The following is a 22,124-nucleotide window of genomic DNA, read 5'->3' as shown; positions in this document are numbered from 1 at the left end:
ATTTTTTCTTGTATACTTCATAGGTGGTGCCAGTCAATGTAGCTAATAACAATCCATATACACCTCACTCACTCACTCATCCTCTTGCACGTGGTGCGTAGAGCCGACTGAATTCACTAGGGACCTCCACCATCCTCTGTTTGTCGCTGCAAGCTGCGCCTGGTGGGGGGTGATGTTAATGGTGCGCAGATCTCGGGACACCACGTCCATCCAGCGGGTGCGGGGCTTCCCCCGTGGGCGACGCCATCCTGCCTGCTTTGGGTTGAAGTCGAGCAGGGCTCTGGTGGGGTGCTCTGGAGGGAGCCGGAGGACGTGCCCGTACCATCGAACCCTTCTCATGGCTGCAAGGGAGGAGGCAGGAGGTTGTCCGGTCAGCTCCCTGAGTTCACTGTTGCGCACGTGCTCGTGCCAACGGGTGCCAGTGATCCTCCTCAGAGCTCTAGAGTCGAATCCGTCGAGCCGGGCTGCCAGAGTGTTGTTCAGTGCCCAGGTTTGATATACACCTACATTGACATTTATGTATAAAACCCAATACATGGACCAGTGCAGGTTAAGTGCAGGTAGATGCCAGCACTAACTGCACAGCTGGTATTTCGAGCCCTGTATGTGTATATGAATCACTCTAAATACATTGTAGTTCAGTTATATTAATACACTACGCTAACAGTAAGTATAGATTGCGACACAATGGACAACAGAATGCATGGCGATGCACCTTTTATTGGGTGGACAATATTGTTAGCCTACATTTCAAGATACACAGAAGTAACTTCCCGAAGGATAATTTTCTTAAGAGTATACATGACAAGTATCCAAACTTTATAAAAATAGACAATTTCTTTGTCTCTTATGGCTGACACTGAAGAGGTTGTGATATACTGAAGTACATCAGCACATTGTAGGTAGTGACAGTATTGGTACTGTTCTCACACCGTGTACAGGTATTGGTTAGGGATCAGAGGGGTAGGGAAGGAACTCTGACGCTGCCTATGTATGGTACATAAGTTGTCCGGACGTGAAGATTCAGAAGTCTAAGTTGGGATGGGGAAGGGGGAGTGCAGAGGGGTAAATCCAATCCCGAACCAAACTGTACGCCGTGTGAGAGATCTGAGGATGGATGCGATAAACAGGCAAGAGGGCTGTGATGGACAGCAACCAATCAACTTTCAGACCAACGGTGTTCGGTTGTGCTTCCTAGGAGTTTGAAAAGAGCAGCGACGCAGACATTTCATGTTACTGGTGTTTATACTGCCCTCTCCACTGGCCAGTGGATTTTTTATGTTCTCCCTGAAAATGAGAGAATGTTGGCCATCACAGCCGGCTCTTGCGTCTGCTTATTTACAAAGCCAAGCAAAGTTTTTACAACAGAGACTTGGAATTTATCAACAGTGATTGTCCCTGTAGTTAATATGGTGGAACTTTCACTCCTTTGTCATATTAGTTGTTGGAATCATTCTGTTAGAAGTTCGTTACTATGATTTCATCCATTATTTCTGGCAGTTCCACATATTCCTTGCCTTCTACATATGATTATTACTTTCATTTATTGGCAATGTGTTCCTATAAAAAAGAAACTTGTAGAGATTTAGTAAAATACAGCTATATCTAGATACAATGCAGCTGTCTGTTTATTTGTGGGTCAGTCTATTGTCTAAGTAGCACCCTGTAGTAGACAAGCACACCACCCTCCATATAACACCCTCAAACTGAAGACCAGATGGAAGTGAAAAGATGATAGTGCACACATCTTGTTTCTCCCACAGTTCACTTGGATTGGCTGTGACCTTTGACCTCAGCTGGAAGCAGGACAGATTCACTTGTTCCATGACGGCTGTCATGTTGGTTGGCAAGGTCGTTTTAGAGCCAAGGACAGACAGCCAGTCAGGAAGAAACGAATCTGAGGCACCTGTTTACAAATGTTCCCATTCACCTGCATGCACCATCACATGCACAAGGCTAATACTGCCAAGTTAAACTGGATAGTGTTCCCCAGAATGGAAAACATCTAGCGTAGCAGATGTCGCCATTGGGTCAAAGTGAATGGGCACACATGTCCAGAGGGTCAAACATAACTCTTTGCAACAAAGGGAAGGGTGGGGTAAGATGTGGATATGAACTGAACTAATACCAACTAGCCATATAGATCATGTTACAAATTCACCTTAGCCAGCTACTAGAATACAAAAACTTAGCAACTAGTATATATATATTTATATATAGACTTGAAGTAGCCAAACATTGCTTACAAAAACTTTTCAGTGCCACATTTTTAATATGTTGTTCCAGTTAGCCAGTTTTACACATCTATTATTTAAACAAAAAGCCTCTCTAGCACCTAAATCTATGGGCATTATGTCCTTACTTACAGTAGGAAAGTACAAAATTTAAAATTTTCAAAATGTTCTCAACTTGGGTAAAAATGCTTACAAAATAATAACTTGAAGAGATAGCACCTGTTTGAAAGATAAAATGTTACCTGGTAATAAAATGCTTACTCAAAATGCCAAAAATAATATTTGCATACTCAAGCCAGTAACATGCAAATTTTCTCCATAATGGCAAAGTACCTGCAGTTTCATAGCACCTTTGGCAATTTATCTTGAAGCCAAGCACTGAAGTACTTCTCTGCTTTTTTGGCAAGTGACAACTTTGAGGAAAACAGCCTAAGACCAGGCCTGTCGAGGGTTTTGCTTGGGTTTACTGTTCATAGCCTTGAGCAAGGCCTGTCAAAGGCTACAGGTAGAATGTTTGATATAGCACCAAGGGTTTCTGGCCCTGAACATAGCAGAAGGTTTCATTATTCATATCAGGAGCTGTTCATATATACCAAGTGATGGCAACTGTAGCAATGAAACCCATTGCTGTGCTTAGGGTCGTACTTATGTAATTGCAATATTTGACACCAAAACTGGTGAAACAGTATGGCTCATGAGAATTTTTTTTGTCCTCAGGGCAGCCAAGAATTCTGGAAGTCCCTGAAAATGTCCTGGATAGTTGTTAAGGCAAAACTAGTTAGTGGCCATCCTGGGCTTTAATGTTCTCCTTACGTCACCCTGTTTCTTTCTCACTAGGGCATGTTATCATAACATATCAAAAAAAGGCTTGTATCCAAAAGGTTCCAGTAATAAAAATTTCTTTTGTTTAGCCTTTTATTAGATCATCAATATTTCTGAAAATTTGCATGTTCCTGGGTTAGGTGGTCCTCCTCCCCCTTAGCTGAAACATATGGGTCCCACTTCGAAGCCGAACCTCTGGTCTGCCTTTCCGATGTCCACAACCTTTAAGTCTGTAATTGGCAGCTCAAACATTTTCGCTGTTGTGATTTCGAAAACTGTCTTGCCGTATTCCCGGTCCTGTAGAGAAAAACAACAGAAGATATCACTACCTGTTATACACACACAAACTATAATTCTCTAAACCATCTGTGTTTAGAAATACAGACAAAGAAACTACACACACAGAATATTGTATTTTGAATCAAATTGAGTCCAACTTACTTTGCAGCCATCAGAAATTACATTGGGCTTGGTTTTGCTGTCCCACGCGTATTCGATATCGTTGTTGCCTTGCAGCATGATGGCCTTGCTGTGGCGGCCAGTCTTCGAGTCGTACCACGCGATGGAGTTGGAACAATAGTAGGTGAAGTTCTGCGTTGCCTTGGCGTGCAGAAGCCTCAAGAAGGTCAACTGTACAACACCCACCCTTGTGTAGGAGATCTGGAAAAAAATATGCAAAATTTATGATCAAATTCAGACCTATATTTGCAGGTCTCAGTGATGAATCAGTTGTTAGGCATGCCAGCTTAGAATGAGTCAGCTGACTTCTGTTCAACTACTGGTAAGTAAAACCTATGATTTTCCTCACATCAGGACACATTCTAATGCAAGTCTTCTCTAAATGATAGAACTATCTACCCTGGTACCTATATTCATCTTCCTTAATCTATGAATGCAGACGCACAAACACACACAGAGGTTGATAAATACTGTACTTACACACCTACATTACATGCTTTGAAGTGTATGGCCCTAACATTTGTCTGTTATATAATCAATCTCATCAAACAAGAATTACTCACGGGGAACCCTCTTATGTAGTCGCTGAACCAATCCTTTGGATTTTCGTCTTTCCACGTTGCCATTCGATGCTGTGCACAGCAGGAGAAATAATATTAATCACATATTACATATTATATCATAGCTTTCAATTTCAATATTTTCAAAAGATCAGGAGAAATAAACAAAACCTTGAGTGGTATTTTTCCTTAACTTATGCCCTACTCTTTTCCCTATGCTACGTGGAAATGAACAAACAACAAAGAAAAACGGGAAGTCCAACCGATTTGCGCATCTCGTCTGGCTCCACACACGTCTCTCCTCCCGCTGTGAGGTTACAGAACACCTGGATGGCGTCCTTAGAGCAGCCCTGGTTAGGATCAATCCAGTACATACCTGAGGAAAAACATACCAACAAATGCAGGAATGAATGAACTATCGGAGATTGTAGGCACAAACTGTCATAGCAATATACTGATAGATGGAAACCATACCAAGCCCAAGACACAGCCCTACAACTGCGCACACCACAAAAAGTGTTTCCTATGAAAAGTGCTATTTTGTTTCTCTGCACTGACCATCTGGGAAGGTCTTGTGACACATGTACAAGTCTTTGCATGTTCTGGCTGGATTGTCCCGTGTGCCCAGTGGTGCCTTCATCTGCTCGATCTCGATCTTGAGGGAGTTGAGTGAGCCGAAGATCTCCTCCATCCCTGCCTCGTAGTCCAGGAAGCTGATGCCGTCTCCCTCTCCTCCCTGGTAGCCTTCCAGGTCGTCATCGTCCGACACGTCTCTCTTGGTCTTCTTCTGGATGTTTAGAGGTAGTGGCTGCACAGAGGGACGGTATGTAGTGTTAATCTCATGTTTAGCACAAGCAGTCCCCAAATGCCAAACTTACATCTGTCCATTATGCCAAATTACCAGCACACTGTAACAACCCATATTTTAGCCTGTCTGTGCCGCCCTTGCGTATGCAGCCAGAATGACTTGTCAAACATAACCTGTAGTTGTGACAATCTTCCAGAGAGCAGTTGATGATGTCAACCCCCCTGGCTAGAGTCTCATGAGGCCAGAGTTCAGTGTATCTGATTAAAGTGTTTCCCATTCTTTTGCTCTCTTACTTATTGCAATAAAATGTCATTTAAGACAAACAAATTACTACTCACTGTTCTCTCTCCTCCTGGTGGGCCCTGAAACAGAGGAACACAAACAGATGTTAGACTCAAGGTTTGACCAGACTGTCCTTGGTGCTGAATCGTGGATCCACAAGTAGAACATTCCAATGTTTTATAACAATGCTCTTTACAGCATCAATGAAACACTGGCTTCTGGAAACAATATAACTGTCTGAATTCTGACTGATTAAGATTTAAAAAACGGTTACTTCCTCAGCCTCCAGAGTACATTCACTTTTATTCTGGTCGATGACGACCGGTAATTTTTTAGTTGACCAAAAATACTTTCTTCTGAAATTGTATCTTGCATTTCCCAGGTCAGCCATGTCCAGATGATGTTTACCATTGACAAGACAGAATAACTTACAGGAGGTCCAGGTGGTCCTGGTGCTCCAACTTCTCCCTTGGGTCCTGCTGGTCCCTACATGAGGTAAAACTAGTTGTCAGCACATGACACTCCTTCTCTGGCCTTGCAGGTATACAAACCGACATAAGTGTAAAAATGTGCTAAGGAAACTGTGTCATGAATTGGTGCAATGCAACAAAACTCAATTTTTTAAATATATGAATCATGTCATCTAATGGTTGTGAATTGTTGTATCACTAACATATCAGAACTGGTGCCTATTTTCTTACTGTTGATGCATTTGCTTACAGCATCAGTCAATTTTGTCCCATAGACTACTATATAGTCACGTTCTGTGTGCCATGCATATGAAATTTGTGCAGTATAGTCATCCTTTTGTAATTGTCGTGTGTAGTTTGAAATTATACTTACTGACAGGAAAACGTCAATGCAACAGAGAGAGAATCATTATACAGAAAGTCAGTACATGAATGATGTAGAAACAACTGGTCATGTGGCAATGCCTGGTCACAGTCAAAAGTTGTTTGGTTTGTTGTATTCCAGCATCACCCCCAATAAACTCCTTTTACCCAGAAATCATGGCAGTGGTGGCACAGTGCTGAAGTGTTCTCAATACTGGGTTGGATTTAGACAATGCCACTTAGTAGGAAGTTAGACTAAAATGTGTGCCAGATCACTGGCTATGAAATTGTGTAGTGGTGTCGTGCAGGGAACTTAGGACAAGATTTCATGTTGACTATGTGCGGTAAAGCAGCATCCCAAATGGTAAATGCTGGGCAGCACCACATGTAGTCGACAAGGAGTTGTGTCTTAAGTAACCTGCATGGCAGTGTCACAAAGTTACACACCATCTTGACCAATTTTCTCTCTCATGACATCGTTCAAATCCCACCCAATATTGAAAACACTTCAGCACTGTGCCATGATTTTTGGGTGAAAGAAGTTGCTAGCATCAAATTGTAATGGTTTGGCAGGAACAGAAAGTACCACATACCAGCGATCCCTTCTCGCCCTTTGCTCCACCAGGTCCCTATATACAACAAAGAATCAACAACTCATCCATGCGTGTGTGTACAAACATACCATATATCCCTTTGATCCCTTGATTCCGCGACCTCCCTGATGGTTAATAACAAACATGTTAAGACACTGAAAAGCAGGCTACCATCCCTTGTGTTTACATCTTGGCTGATTCTGTCTGGTTGCACTTTATTGTTTTTGCAAAGAACCGTTCTTTCCAGGCCAATTGTGCAACAGGTCATGGGGGGAGGGATCTTAACTTGCTGACAATCTCCAGTGTGTTTACAGCATGAGATGGTAGCTCCTTAAAGAGTGCCCTGCCAAAACTACAGAACATTTTTTCTACACATTTTGTGTCATACATTTTGGGGTGAATGATGAAACAATTTTCGTGTGGCCTCCGTTAGATGAATCTAAGAGTTTTCATAAGTCACAATTTAATGTTTTAGTTGATATGGGGGCTTTAGTAAGCACAAGGGGTAGACCATAGACACTTCATCAGTGACACAAAGACAGGTAAGTATAAATATAGAGATCAATTGAGCAGAGAAGTTTTAGAGAGTTGAAAAGGTAATACCAAGCACTGTTAGAACAAATTTCTACTTCAGGTGGGTTAAGAAAAGAGCATTCTGTCTTTCTGTATCTCCAATTTAGTTGAAAGGGACGTCAGTATAATGCACTAATTGTTAGCCATAATCATCAAACACATGTACTACAAACAACTTTCTAGCTAGCTTCAACAGCTACAGTCAATGTCAGATTCGTATGTCTAGTATAAATCACACATATCTATGTTAACACACTGACGTATATTACATATAACTATAGTCATTGTCTCCTGTTGCTGTCTGTTTTAAAGAAAGTAATCACAATCAGATTAGTAAAGACAGTACAAACATGAAGGGGAATAGTAGGTACATGCCAGAAAGACACATACTAATCTAAAGAACTGTAACAGAGGTCAGGCCACACTCAACCTTAATACATTTACAGTATATCAACTACACCAAGTGGATGATACAAAATTGAATTTTACATTGATTTTATATGCTTCGCCCTTGGTATCTGTGCTTGCAATTTCCCACGATTCTCTTCATCATCATCATCATCATCATCATCATCATCGCATTTCCATCATTTTCATGCTGTTGCTGCAACCTCAAATATACAGTCTGAATATACGACATGCTAATATCTCTAATAATAACTAAAATAATGTGCAAACTTCTTAAACTGATTCATTTTCACAGAACTCAAGAGCTAATATTGCCCCTTCTCAGCTTTGAAGTATAGATAATCTTGACCAAAATCTCAAATTCTAAGTCCTAAAAAATTTGTTTCCGATGAGCAGCAGCCACTTCTTTGATTTCCATTCCAACCTACAAACCATGCCCTGCAGATGGACCCCATGATTGAGAGTTACCCGTTACTTACAGGAAGGCCTGTTGTTCCCTGCTCTCCTGGCCCTCCACGAGGGCCGTCGTTTCCCTGTACAGAACGGGAGGAAATAAAGACCAGAAGCATTAAACACTGTCGGGCATACTCACGGGTTGACCTGGGAGTCCAAAGTCTCCAGGCGAGCCGACGGGGCCAGTCCTTCCCTAAAGTGTGGAGAGGTAAAGGTTGAGGAGGACAGGAACACAGGGAAAGTGTACTCTCCAAGCAGAGGTTAGGCTCTGGCTGTTTTTTTAATGTTCTTTGTTAGTTGTTTTTATCAGACTTTCTGTTTTGTCATATTTCTTGACATCCGCCAGGGTTTTGACAATCACAAGATACAATACAAAATAGAAAGCCCGATAAAAACGACTGAAAAAACGTAAAAAAACCTAACTTCTGCTCGGAGAGTTGGTAAAGTGAAGCTTTAGTATCTGAGCAGTTACAACCAATGAGTAGCCAAACCTTAGGCTTCAGTGGCAAAGCAAATTATGAAAGCAGCAATTACAATGAACATTACTTATTGTTGGAAATGAAGGTGTCATTGTAAATTTGCTCTTTTTAGAAAGCTTTTGGTATGGATAACAACTTCCTTACGTAATTATCACAAACATATCTTTCAGTGAAACAAAGAAAGAAATTTTTTGACATTCATTAAGAAAGAAACTCTGAATATTGATTGTTAACATTACTCAGATGGATGGACAACAACTTTCAGTCCATCACACAAAAAAAGTCAATTAAGAGAACTGAAGAGGAAATAGAAGTTGAGGAAACCATGTTTGAAGGATGTGTGCCGTTTGTGTAAAATGTGGAACTCAAGCATGATGAGAAAGCAGGTAATCAGCTGCAACGAAGCATCAGTTCTGCTGGCTTCTGTCAAAGTGAAACATAATGCATATGATCATAATGCACTTTGTGTGTTACGTCACAATTTACACAAGCCATGACATTAACTCAAACAAGCTTACAAAATTACTGTCTTTACTGTTACAGGGTTACATTGCGTATCATTGCCAGGAAGCTGCTGGCCACATAATCTCAACAATGAACGCTGAAAGCAGCTCATTCAAAAGACATGTCATGCTGCATTGAAATGCTTCAAGTCTTTGCTCATTTTTCACCAAACATGTACACCGTTTACTCACGGAGTCTCCCTTAGGTCCAATTGGTCCATCCAAGCCAGGCAGGCCTCTCTCTCCCTTCTCTCCCGGAGGACCGATCGGGCCGGTGAGACCAATCAGTCCAGGGTGGCCCTGAGAATTAAGAACATCAAGGTCTGGTCAAAAATCAGATGTTCAACAATATCAAATGATAAGCACTGCACTAAAGAAGAGCTCTATGCAGGCATATCTAGATATCTGTAATGTATACTTTCCTGATTGCAATTGAGGCTTCATTGCCTAGTATGATCTGAGTTTGTCCTCCAGTACATTTGCATGTGACTCTTTCTTACTCTTAGATTTTTACATTAGATGCTATCTATTCATGAGTATTGTAATTCTCTTGTCGTTCTTCTTTGTGCAGTCAAAGTCATACATGTACTGACTGGCAATAATTAGTAGTTGAACAGACAAGCAAATCATTTTCAAGAACCACAAAGATAAGTCACCTTTTCTCCCTTGGGTCCAGGGTCTCCCTTCAGACCAGACACACCTCGTGATCCCGGGATGCCAGGGGGGCCAGGGTCGCCGGATGGTCCAGGGGGTCCTTGTTGGCCCTAGAGCAGGAGAGATGTTTTCATCACCGTAACTCGCTATATAGACATCCACAAGTCATTCAAGAGATTACCAGCCAACGTACAGCTACAATGCCATTATGATGTACTACATTGGGGCTTGTATGGGTGTGTATACCTGGTAAATCATAGCACTGAAACCTAATATTTTCAAGGTAGTTGTATAAAACATGTCTGACTACTACTCTTCATTTTTGTTTAACTATGGTAATATATATACTCATTGGCTATTCTGGCAATGAAAACTTAACTGACACACAAACAGACAGTAAGCTTAAAATCTTGGCAAGCTCTAACACCATTAGATTTTGCCATTTAAAGGAACTTACAGGAGGTCCAGGGATGCCGCGGAGGCCTTCCGGTCCAGACTTGCCAGGAGGACCCTGGGAGCAGAAGACATTACGTTACGTTAAACAACGTGGCTATTACAAAGGCCTAGCCCTGTTGACAAATACAATACAAATGGAATTTGACAAGGACAGGACACTTAACAATGAAATTATCCTATGTACATAAAAAGATACAAATAAAAAACTTTTATATATACATGGTGAAAGAAAGCATACATAGTATCTACGGCACCACTCATCTACAAAAAACACTCATGACCTACCGGAGGCCCGACTGGTCCAGCCTGTCCAGGGGGTCCTGTCTCACCGCTGTCTCCCTTGTCCCCAGATATCCCAGAAGGCCCCTCCAGTCCGGGCAGACCAGGCACGCCCTGCTTACCGGGAGGACCGGGCGGACCTTGTTCTCCTGACGGACCGGGTCGGCCCTGCTGTCCGCGGTCGCCTCGATCACCCTTCACACCAGACTCGCCATCTTGACCCTGAAAAGAACACAGGTGGAATTTCTCAAAAACGCATTTCTTCGATGATAGGACGTGGTACACGGACAAAGGTAAACTTCATACATTTCATACTAAGACTGTTATTCTGATATACAGTAAATGTGTTCTTTAAGCCATCATAGAGCTGTCTTGAGTGCTTAGATAGTAAAAATATTCAAGCCTTACAGTGTATACCTGATTTGATGACAGTGGATCAATGGAGTAGCAAATGAAGGACATACTGCAACTACATTATATGATTTTATGATAGAACCATGAACTAAACCGTTAGCACGAATATGAATAAAACCTAGTGAAGAAAAGTCAGTCACAGTAGGCCAGAAATTCATAGCTGCTGGAGAATGATGGAATAGTCTTCAGTTTGTACTTACAGGGGGTCCAGGGATGCCAACAGGACCAGGGTCACCGGGTGCACCAATAGGGCCCTAGGGAACAAAGAAACAAATACATAAATGCTTATTTGTGTGCAAACATCATAACATCATCACAAAACTAATTGGCAAAGCCATTTTACAAATGCTTCAGCCATCTCGGGCTCAAAGATCCTAGTGTATAATATGTCAGTATACACATGTACATGACATTGTACTAATCTAGATTACAATATGAGAGCTTGTCTCCTTTTTTGTACATCTTAAAAAATGGGATACTTGTGCAGGAATTATCTAACCTGTAACTCTACATTAATAAGTAATTACAGCATCGTTAATCTAAAAGCAGTGAACGATAGTCATCTTTTGCTTACAGGATCTCCCTTGGGGCCGTCCTCTCCTCTGGGTCCGGGTTTGCCAGAAGGACCAGGCATGCCAGATGAACCATCCTCTCCCTTAGGACCAGGGTCTCCCTTAGCGCCCTGTACAGAAGAATACAAAGGATTAGAAAAAAACTATGCAAAGGAAGATAAGAAAGGATGGTAAGTTATCATATCTTAGAAGTAATCAAAGAAGCTGTTGTCGATGAATGTAAGACATCCAGTTGCATACAATAAGCCAAAAAACAGCTACTCAAGCAACTGGATATGATTTTGGAAATGGTAAGACGTTTTGGACAACACTGGTGGTCTTACGAAAGAAAATGTTTGACCGTTTCCAAAAGATAAAAGCTGTCTTTGCACGCTTATATACTAGTATACCATCATCTTTTGGGCATCAAAAAAAAAAGAGAGCAGGACTCACAGGACCACCAGCATCACCAGGCAGACCAGGCTGGCCGGGATCTCCAGGTTCACCCTTCTCTCCAGGTCGGCCAGGCTGTCCTCGCTTTCCAGGTGGGCCTTGGGGACCCTAAGAACACAGGAGAAAATAGGATTTAGAATCTGAGAGTATAATCGTAACATCTTTGGTCTTCTCACATTCAAACCGTACTGTAAGTTTTGTGTAGTGAAGTTTATTGACAAAGAGCAGGTCACAAAATTTACAGTGAGAAGTTTTACTGTCATATCACTTCTTGCATGTCTCACAAGCTTTAGAAAGACAGTTTATTAGATACTGGACCTTGTCCTTTTGGTAGTCTGAGATTAGCTTGAAACTTGCTTGTCCTGTCAATGTGGTTTATGTGATAATCTAGATGATTCCCTTGCCTCTGATCAGAAGAGACTTGTAAGCACTTGTAATCTCTAATTCTGCATAATTATTGTGCATTAGAACTTTTTTTGGTGACGATTGAAGCAAAGAAGCTGCATACTTATTTTGCATTCAAATGTTAAATTTTAGCTCAAAAGAACTTTTTTTGGTGACGATTCAAGCCAAGAAGCTGCATACATGTACTTACATCAGCACCAGACGGGCCAGGGTTTCCTCGTGGACCCTCGGGACCAGGTGGGCCCTGTAGGGAGGGGAAAAAAGAGAAGATTTTGAGTTTAATAATTAAGGTCAATAAACATACAGTTTTAAAGCTTAACCAATGTTATGATAGATATAAACATGTCCTTAAATAGAGAAAATCATGATACTAAACTTTGTCATATACATAAAAGAATGTGATTGAATGTCCTAATATTTTCTATTGCTATGCATGAAGACTGCTAGATATGGATACCAAAACATAGATGAGGACAACACCCACCAGAGGACCGGGATCTCCTTGGTCGCCCTTGATGCCCGGGGGACCGGGCATGCCCTGTAGACCGAGGGGACCGGGTGGTCCTGGGAAACCACGTGGGCCGTCGTCACCCTTCTGACCAAAGTTACCCTGGATACCTCTGGGTCCGGGCTCTCCGTCGTTACCCTGGTGAGATGAGAAAGGAGCATTACATTCCACATTTTACATTCATTTTACATTTAGATCATTTTCCATTAGTCTAGTTTAAAATTACTGTATAAGTTTAGTCGTTTTTCCTTTTCATCGTTGTGGTCATTTGTGCAGTTAGCCTACGAGCATGAACATGCAAAAAAGCTTATTATTATTATAGTCTTTACTATTTATACAGCACATACATGTATCACAGTAGAGTGAACTTAGTAAGCTTTAGCTATGTACAGCTCTTATTTTGCAAAAATTACCTGCTTTTTTCTTTTGTACACTTTTTTCTTTCTTACAAAGAATTTGTCAGTTTTCTATCATGCCACAGATCACAAAGTCACTACAACCTAATGCAGATTGTAAGGAACACTACCAAACTGGTTATATCAATACTGTTTGCGGTTTTGGGGTGGCCATTTCACCACGAACTTAAAACCACCGCGGTCATTTTTCCATGTCGGTGCTACTGCGAATTTAAAACCACCGCGAAAAGCCCTTTTCCCTCTACCGCGAAATTAAATCCCCACGAAATTAAATACATTTACAGTAACTTAATATTCTGGCAGAGTAAGACTATGTTTGTGGTGTACTTACTGCAGGTCCTGGTCTGCCGATGGGACCAGGGGGTCCGGACGGGCCACTGGGGCCTGGGTCTCCTCGAGCTCCCTTGTTACCTCTGCCGCCTTGGATACCCATGTCACCCTGTCAATATATGGTAAAGATTGTAATTATTTCATTGAGTTTCCTTTTCAGGAGTCACCCCATATTATAGTTTGTTACCCTAAACCTTTCATGGTTGAATATGTCAGATATTCAGAACCCACTATTATAAGGGTAATGTAGGCTGTCTGTAGCATAATTTGCATCTCTGTAAAATGTCACCCTGTCAACAGTCATCATAATGTTACATAAGTGTGGGACAATTCTCATGACCATATGATTCTGTACTATCCACACAACTTTGGAGAAGAAGAAGGGTGGGCAAATAAAAACCTATTTCTACAATTGTGTTTATTGCATCAACTATCATCTTGATGCTTATACATTATACATATGGTAAAGATTGTAATTATATCATTGAGTTTCCATTTCAGGAGTCACCCCATATCATAGTTTGTTACTCTAAACCTTTCATGGTTAACCTCCAAGCTCATCCTGATACTGAAAACCTTCTTGTGCTATGTGCCTGAAGCTGCATTCTGATTACCATTACACAGTATAATATAAGTCTATTGCAAATGTATGCCTTAAGGCTAATTGCAAGTACAATGTACATGAAACATAGATCTAATAAAAATAACACTTAGTGTACTATATATACATAATATACATCAAGCTAGTTTTGTAAGGTTTGACTTCATCCTTTGAGGCAGTGTAAGAGGAATTTACCCACTTTTTCCATCTATGTAACTATGTTCCCTGACTTAAATACATGTAGTTTTCAAAGGGTTCCTCCCTTGTTGAGACACCCACCTTATCACCAGGCTCTCCGGGGGGTCCAGCAGGTCCGGGTCCTCCAGGCAAACCTTGGGAGCCGGGAAGTCCGTCTCGGCCAGGTCCTCCCATGATGCCCTCCTCTCCCTGCTCTCCCTTCTCGCCGGCAGGGCCGGGGGGACCGGGCTGGCCAGGACGGCCGGGCACACCGATGGGGCCGACTGGGCCAGGCTCTCCTCTTGGGCCAGGGGAGCCCTACAGGCAAAACAAACATCAGGATATACATATAACTGTGTACTGTTATAACTACTACTTAATATTTGAAATCTTATACCACAGCCCATAACTCAAAAGACAGAACCAGTTGACGTTTGCTCATATGAAGACACTACAAGGGCAACATCCACAGACTGATTTGAATGTTCATAGATCTTCCACTTAGAGCTTTCATTAAAAACATTACTTACATCTGGTCCACCCTCGCCTCTAGGTCCAGGATCACCTTTAGTACCAGGGGTTCCCTACAAAGAGTCAAACAAGAAACATATTATTAATGTTGTCTTAATTCTATCTCTTACAATGCAGGTGTATAATCTCAAGACTTTCCTTTAACGAAGAAGCTTCAGGACTTCTACACAGTGACACAAAGTACAAGTATGAATCTTTCCTTACTACAAATTCTTCATATAAAATGTTACTTGTACTTTATATATCTAGCATGCACAATCGACTGCATTAAAACGGCGGTGTTATACTTACAGGTGGCCCTCTCAAGCCACGAGGTCCGGGGAAGCCAGCCAGTCCAGGTGGGCCCACCTTTCCAGACTCTCCAGGGAGACCAGGAGGACCCTGTGATCACATCAAGTCAACACAGCTACTGTGACAAGTCTCAGCAGCTATTCATGGCCACCAGTAAGTCTACAGAGTCTGTTTGTTTATAAAACGATGAACTGGATGATAAATGGCCAATCAAGTTGAGTGTTTTATCCTTTGCCACCACTTTGTTTTTCAATGTACAAATCAATCAAACTGTACTGCACTACAATGTACATGGAATTTTTGAAGCTTGGACAACTGACTGAACTTCAATTCGTCTTATAGCTGTAATGTCATTGAATATGTCAGATATTCAGAACCCACTATTATAAGGGTAATGTAGGCTGTCTGTAGCATAATTTGCATCTCTTCTTTATTGTGTTTGATCTCAAAGACCTTCAGGTAGTCAAGGTAACAGCACATGTTGTTAGACATTAAGACACTGACTACACTTATGAACGAACAGCTTCACTCATCCTTGTTAAACATACAGCGCTGTCAGCAAAGTCCATAATGTTATGTTCCTGTTAAACCTTAAAACCCCAAGATAAGGAACTTAAGTACACAAAGACCAAAACCAGGGTTGTAGCCAGCACCTGTCCTTCCGTCCTTGTGTAATTTTTCACCAAAACAGATGCTGTTGAACAGCTTAGTCTAATAGCAAAATTTACACCTCAAAATGCAGGAAATAGCATTTCAGAGGCCGAGGGTCTAGATTTCAATTTTTTTGGGGTAGCATGCCCCCAGATCCTCGATAGGATTCAAAATTGAGGGGACGGTCATGCTGGCTACAACCCTGACCCAAACAGATGAAAACCTAGCTGATTAATTTAGATTGTTATTCTTACCTGCCCCAACAACAACTTAACTGAGGACAACAATTCATTGACAAAAACAAATCTTACCAATTTTTGACAAAATCCAATAAACGCGTTCTAGATTTCAATTTTGAATCCAAAGGTACTACTTCAAACAAGGTCAACAAAAATACACAATCCAACGTTATACATGTAATAAGTTAAAAATACAGTTTGGACACCGAAGCCCTAGAGCACATACCCTTTCTCCATCCTTGCCTTCTGTTCCAGGTAATCCTTGTTCACCTGGTCTACCCTGAGGTCCAGGGAAACCACGATTGCCTGCAGCTCCGACATCGCCTTGACCGCCCTGTGAGGTACCCACAACATGTACATGTATCTTATTACCTGAACACATGCCTCTCTATTGCGCCTTCCCGGTGGTCTGCGTCCTTCTGTTGTACCTGTTTGTTAAGCCAAGCGTTATCAGTCATTCCCGTCGCACCCATACACGGTTACCTTGCCGCCATCCTTCCCACTCGGTCCAGGCAGACCGGGCTCACCCGGCCGTCCCTGGGGACCAGGAAAGCCTCTCTCGCCAGCAGCACCAGTGTCTCCTGTGCCACCCTACGGGACACACACAGTGACACAAAAGTTCAACCTATCAGATTCTGTCCTTTCCAGTACGCATGTCCACGTCTTGGTTCTGATTCTGTCCAGTCCTTGACGTAACATAAATGTCCCCGTCACAAGGTCATTTCATAGCTGTCCTTTTTAATACTAAGCAGTGACTTATGCTCCATGTTATGTGCAGTGACATTATTTGGGAAAAAGGGGAAAGCTGTTTCAGGTTTGTTGCGTGTAGTATAATGCAGTAAAGCATTGTCAGAATCACCAGTGTTATTATCAGCAAACTAAAATGACAGCATTTTGGCCATGCCAATAAAACACAGGCAAATCTGATTGCAGTACATGCTTTGCAAACTACAGGCTATCAATTGTAATTTCCATCCAGCTTTTGTGCAAAAATAGAGATATCTATACAGCAAAAGCAAGCCTGTGACGTAAGTTGCAACACAGCACTGTGGGGTTGTTCTGGGTAAGCGGATACATGCTTTAGGCCTGATTAGCAAACTTATGTGTCACCGTAAGAAAAAGCAAAACTGACAAGTTACTGTCTGTAGATTATCTGCAAGATCAACAGAAGCTCTTGTGTTAGCATTCAGAAATAAAAGCAACTACGTATATATACAGTCAATATCGTAATTAGATACAGTGATACGTTACTTTTATAATAGAAAATGCATTTTACATAGCAAGCACAGTAAGCACTATTTGAAACATCATTTTATCAAATTGATAAATACAAGAGAATTGCTCAAAACAAAGAAAATGACACATTGGCAAAAACGTCATTCCACTTTTTTTTACTGTTACATGTAATTTCACATCAGTGTGTATAATACACATATTGTATCATACATTGCTCTTTCCTTAACACAAACCCCAACAACCACCAATTCACACTTTCTCATACTTACAGGCGGCCCAATCACACCAGCAGGGCCAGGGGGACCAGTCTTTCCTTGGAAACCCTGCAGAGAAAAGGGACATGTACACGTAAGAGAAAATTTCATACAAGTGATAGAGCAAGTACAATATCTAACAGTAACTGTTTCAGTACCTTGGACATATCAGGATGTGATTTACTACTGTACTGGTTAAAAATACTTGGCTTCTAACACTTTGGAATAGAGGAAAGGCAAGTGTGAGCCTGTCCTTGATGAGATTATCATTCATTTAGTCCACTTGTGCACTAAGTATGTCTCATTAAAAAAAAAAAAACAAGTCACTACAAGTACACTAAAGAAATACACACCAAGACAAAACTACAAGTACAAAAAAGAGATACATTATACATACCAATACATACCAAGACAAAGGTACAATTTTTGTCTTACAGCAATGCATTGCATATTAAATCACTGTCACACACACAAACACAAACATTTACATGTACATGAACATCACACATCGAAGTTGGCATGTGTTTAAAATTAAAAAGGAAAACAGAAAAGTGGTCCTTACAGATTCTCCACGCGGTCCTGGATGTCCTGGGATTCCGTCCTTTCCTCCTGGTCCCTACAGAGTGGGTTAGAAGTTTGAATTACTAAGTAACACCAATGGACTGCTGAATCAGAAAACAATCGTACTGAATGAGACACACTTTACAACAGAACAACATTAAGACTATGACAAATCATAACAACTGGTTGGAATGGAGACCAAAATTGAAAATTTTCTACAGGTAGAATCAAACCTACAAACTACAATGTATATAGTAATAACTGTTCTGTGTACAACTTACAATTGGTCCCTTTGGTCCTGGGAATCCAGGGGGTCCCTGAGGTCCTGGTGGTCCCTGTGGGCATAAAAATAATGTTTAAAACTGTATTGTGTCACCTATTAAGTACCTGACTAGTTAACAGTCTGAAGCAAACATATATTGAGTTGCTAAGAAATTTGGACAGCAGTCCCATCAAACATTTGCATCCTGTTTGCTCAGCAAAGTAATCAGAGGTGCACTCATCTTTAAAAAAGCTTTTAAACCTTCAGGTCTTCAAGGTCTAGGTAAGGTAATCAGGTACTGATGTCAGCTCTTACCCTCTCTCCTGGTCCACCTGCTGGTCCATTCTCACCAGGATCGCCCTACAGGGAAAGGGTAAACGAAGCATACACATATGTATCACATCAAGTTTCAAGACGACCACAATTGTACCATTAGTGCTTTATTTACAGTGTACAATCTATACATAGGTATAAATTTATGTATGATCCCTCTTGTAGGACACATTGTTGCTGGAAGAGCATCTCATCAGCATCTCACAACAGAAAGACCTGTAGCAGCAAGCTTCCCAGAATCAAGACTGTTGCTTGCCTGTGCCTCTGCAAAAGGAAAGGTATGAAAGTCCCCTTCACAAATGCAAAATGAAATGAGGATACTCATTTGTTACATCCATGCTTCTTTTCCTATTAAAGATACATTTTGATACACCAGGATAGCATACCCTTTAACTTTTTGTTGTGGATTTATTATTTTTGAAAAATCTATATCATTTTTATTGGCCTTATTTTAAAATGTAACATGGATGATTTGCATTTGGCAAGTAGACTATCATTGGAAAATATAAAGTGTAAAACATCACCTATATAATGCAGAAATTACAAGACCTAGTCAAGGGTGTGACAGTATCATAGATCACTATACAAGGTTCTTGATTATAAAGTTTATTGGTAAAATGTTATACAAAAAATGTCCACACAATGTTCTACATGTAGACTAAATCATGGTGTTTTCCCTCAAGTAACAGACTTTTACCTTCATCATTCATTTCATGTTTCTCATTATCATAGCAGCACCAACAGGCCCCAGAACAAGCACAGTAACCTCAGCACAGTCTTGCCATATACACTTTACCTGTACCAGTATCATAAAATGCTTTTTCTGGGGCCCATTCTACCTTAATTCCTGGACCTCCGGTCGGACCCGGTGCTCCCCGTCCACCCCTCTCTCCCTGGAAGAAAACGGCATTTCAAACCAAACCGCCAACCCACACAGGACACACACGAAACTCTACCTTTATTCCCATTGGCCCAGATGGTCCTGGTGACCCACGAGCTCCTGTCTCTCCCTATTAGGTATGGGATAGATGAGGACACAGAGGACAAGTGAGTCAACAGCAGACAAGGGGTGCAGTCAAAGCAGTACTAGTGTCCAATAGTGTGTCTGGCATGTCATCTACGTAGCACAGGTAAGAATTTGAATTACCAGTAAGGACTGAGGAAAGCAATGTCCTAGATGATTCAAAGACTATTTACCTATTGTAATGTCAGGAACTAAGCTTACTAACCAGGTCATGACAGTTCCAAGAATATACAGTACGTGTCCAGCATACAGTATGAACATGTACATGTAAGTCATTTAAGGTGGCTAAATTTAAACAGTAGCCATGATATTCTACAAGTACGTCGTCTAAGGTGACTAGACTGAAACAGTAGCCATGGTGTTCTATGTTAGCATGTCTAAAAGCATAGGGGTGGTGGTTGGTTGGGTGGGTAGGATTGGGGTGCAACTTACGTGCAGTAAATTACAGGAAGCAGTGGAACTTACAATACCCCAACTGAGACCAATAGGTGATATTCATCACCCACAAATGGATATCTATCATGTTCATAATTATCACAAAGCATGAAACAAAATCACTTTGGGCATAGTCACATTTACTGTACTACATGATCACAAAAGGCAATCTTCAGATAATTGCAGATCAAGACATGTGATAAAAACAATAATCACTTATCTTGAAGGAGTCTTAGTTCACAAGACAGTGGTCGAAACCTGTATTGTGTTGTTTTTGTTAAACAATATATCTGAAAGAGTACATACACGTTTGCCCCTCTGACCACGTCCACCAGGCTTGCCTGTAGTGCCCTGTGAAGAAGAGAAGCTTAGGACATTCCATACAAATACTCAGTACTTAGGAATCATATACATCAGGAACTGCAATCAAATTACCAATTCCTGTACAGTTTCAGTGGCACATTGATGATTGAAATCCGTAATAACCTGTGGGAAAAAGCATTGGTTGCACTTAGGAAAACATACACAAATGCAACAACCATTTCTTTAAAGTCCTATTGGTAAACCATTCTAGATAATGCTTCCAGTGATACTCTTTACTACATATATAAAGCACCCCAGAGGTTCTACAGTTGTTACAGCAGTTGTTTCCCTTTTTTTTTCAAAATAAAAATTCAATGTCGGTCTTGAAACATCATTTCAATGTTTTGGTAAAAGGAATTAACCCTCAAAAGGAACATGATTAAAAGAGACAGGGACAAAATGTCAAAATGATGTTCTAAAATACATGTCAGGCTTCATCATAATATGGTAAAAAAAATTTCTAATGCATAGCCAAGGAATAAAAAGATTAAAATAGCTAATAGGCAAACACTTTTGCAAAATTGTGAAGATCTCAGAATTTTTCAGATTGAATAAGGATAAGGCTTGAAGTACAACTTTCATGCCCTCCCAGTCCTACAAGTACAATGTATGATTCTCCCTATAACAGAGTTGGCCAATAGAGACACTCAAAAGGCACTTTGCTGTGCCCTGGTGTGCCCCAGGGGTGGTCGCTTTTCTGTAAGGGTTGCTGGTCATGATCAGAGACACGCATTAGCTCTACAATCAGAAGCAGCAGTTCAACAAACAGCAGCGAGAGGCCAGGCAATCAACACACAGCCAAGGGTCCATAAATCTTGTAGGAGCAGGGTTAGATAGCAGCCAAGGCAGGAGTAAGAGCAGCAGCTTGGAAAGTGAATTTTTTTTCTCAAATGGAAATATGTTGTTCTGATTATCATTTCATTCTTGAACAAAAGGACAGAGGATGAAGTACAATTGTACTTTGGCACTAGCTTTCTTCCATACACTTTTTAGACTTTTGCCAGAGAATGAATTTTATCACACATTTCCATTTTTTTCGCAGTATACGTACATGTATACGCATAGATGTTGCATGACAGCAAGTAAATTAACTGCAGCACATGCTCTTAGCGAAATAGGACCAGCACAGCCTTTACAGCCTTTAGAAGTATCTTTATATACAGAGATATATTTTACTGAGCTCTACAACATGCAGACCTCACAACATGCAGAATACACCACTACCTCATGGACTGACTAAGCAGATTAAGCAGAAGTGCATACATTGCTATGAAAGCCATATAAAACATGTTATCTGCAATACATTTCTGTACATTACAACAAATCCTTAGAAATATAAAAAAATAAACAAAGAAATAAAAAAACTCATGCCACTTCATGCCTTAATTAACCATGACAATGAGATGAAAAGAGAGGAAGATGAAGGTGAATAGCAAATGAAATAAGAGCATGCACACTTATAAAACCTCATGGAAGCAGGCATTAACCACATTTCTACAGCTATCAACATCTCATCACACAATTTACAGTGCAAATATAAAGTGAATGGCAGAAAGGGAAGGAAAGAGTGCAGAATAAGGAACCAAAAGCAGCAAACCCAACACTCCCTCCATGGAATACAAACAGGAGTTGTACTTAAACTGTAGGTATCAAAATAAATGTAGTATTCCACATGTGGGAGCAAGTATTGTTG

General features: G+C 41.0%; 2 protein-coding genes across 9 annotated transcripts in view; both read right to left on the bottom strand.

Moving 5' to 3' along the window:
* Positions 1-72: 72 nt before the first annotated feature.
* Positions 73-1,838, bottom strand: LOC118421783. Its single transcript, XM_035829285.1, has 2 exons — positions 1,769-1,838; positions 73-503 (listed from the first exon to the last, which is right to left on the bottom strand). The coding sequence occupies exons 1-2, from the start codon at positions 1,836-1,838 to the stop codon at positions 73-75; spliced, it is 501 nt and encodes a 166-aa protein (XP_035685178.1).
* Positions 701-22,124, bottom strand: part of LOC118420599 (collagen alpha-1(V) chain-like) — an 82,855-nt gene continuing 61,431 nt past the window's right edge. For 2 of the 8 annotated variants that reach the window (XM_035827428.1, XM_035827430.1), the window contains exons 29-57: positions 20,375-20,419; positions 19,566-19,619; positions 18,592-18,636; positions 18,296-18,349; positions 18,016-18,069; positions 17,469-17,522; positions 16,190-16,297; positions 15,074-15,163; positions 14,782-14,835; positions 14,354-14,569; positions 13,475-13,582; positions 12,704-12,865; positions 12,410-12,463; positions 11,815-11,922; positions 11,385-11,492; positions 11,011-11,064; positions 10,403-10,618; positions 10,119-10,172; positions 9,664-9,771; positions 9,200-9,307; positions 8,052-8,105; positions 6,681-6,716; positions 5,598-5,651; positions 5,222-5,245; positions 4,634-4,883; positions 4,339-4,451; positions 4,079-4,147; positions 3,498-3,716; positions 701-3,353 (exon numbers count right to left, since the gene is read on the bottom strand). In XM_035827428.1, the coding sequence (XP_035683321.1) occupies positions 3,213-3,353; positions 3,498-3,716; positions 4,079-4,147; positions 4,339-4,451; positions 4,634-4,883; positions 5,222-5,245; positions 5,598-5,651; positions 6,681-6,716; positions 8,052-8,105; positions 9,200-9,307; positions 9,664-9,771; positions 10,119-10,172; positions 10,403-10,618; positions 11,011-11,064; positions 11,385-11,492; positions 11,815-11,922; positions 12,410-12,463; positions 12,704-12,865; positions 13,475-13,582; positions 14,354-14,569; positions 14,782-14,835; positions 15,074-15,163; positions 16,190-16,297; positions 17,469-17,522; positions 18,016-18,069; positions 18,296-18,349; positions 18,592-18,636; positions 19,566-19,619; positions 20,375-20,419 (2,814 nt within the window). In that variant the 3' untranslated portion in view covers positions 701-3,212. Of the gene's footprint in view, positions 3,354-3,497; positions 3,717-4,078; positions 4,148-4,338; positions 4,452-4,633; positions 4,884-5,221; positions 5,246-5,597; positions 5,652-6,591; positions 6,628-6,680; positions 6,717-8,051; positions 8,106-8,164; positions 8,219-9,199; positions 9,308-9,663; positions 9,772-10,118; positions 10,173-10,402; positions 10,619-11,010; positions 11,065-11,384; positions 11,493-11,814; positions 11,923-12,409; positions 12,464-12,703; positions 12,866-13,474; positions 13,583-14,353; positions 14,570-14,781; positions 14,836-15,073; positions 15,164-16,189; positions 16,298-16,446; positions 16,555-17,468; positions 17,523-18,015; positions 18,070-18,295; positions 18,350-18,591; positions 18,637-19,448; positions 19,503-19,565; positions 19,620-20,374; positions 20,420-22,124 lie in introns of all 8 variants that reach the window. The other 6 variants (XM_035827434.1, XM_035827436.1, XM_035827435.1 and 3 more) reach the window with 5 other exon arrangements.

Source organism: Branchiostoma floridae, chromosome 8, assembly GCF_000003815.2.
Source record: "Branchiostoma floridae strain S238N-H82 chromosome 8, Bfl_VNyyK, whole genome shotgun sequence".
Classification (NCBI taxonomy): Eukaryota; Metazoa; Chordata; class Leptocardii; order Amphioxiformes; family Branchiostomatidae; genus Branchiostoma; species Branchiostoma floridae.
The sequence above is the reverse complement of the archived record's forward strand: the minus strand, read 5'-3'. Positions and strand labels throughout refer to the sequence as shown.

Coding starts and splice junctions, on each gene's coding strand:
- LOC118421783 (XM_035829285.1), bottom strand. CDS start 1,838: ATGACAGCCGTCATGGAACAAGTGAATCTGTCCTGCTTCCAGCTGAGG. Junction 504..1,768: donor AAAGGTCACAGCCAATCCAA/GTGAACTGTGGG, acceptor ATGTCAATGTAG/GTGTATATCAAACCTGGGCA.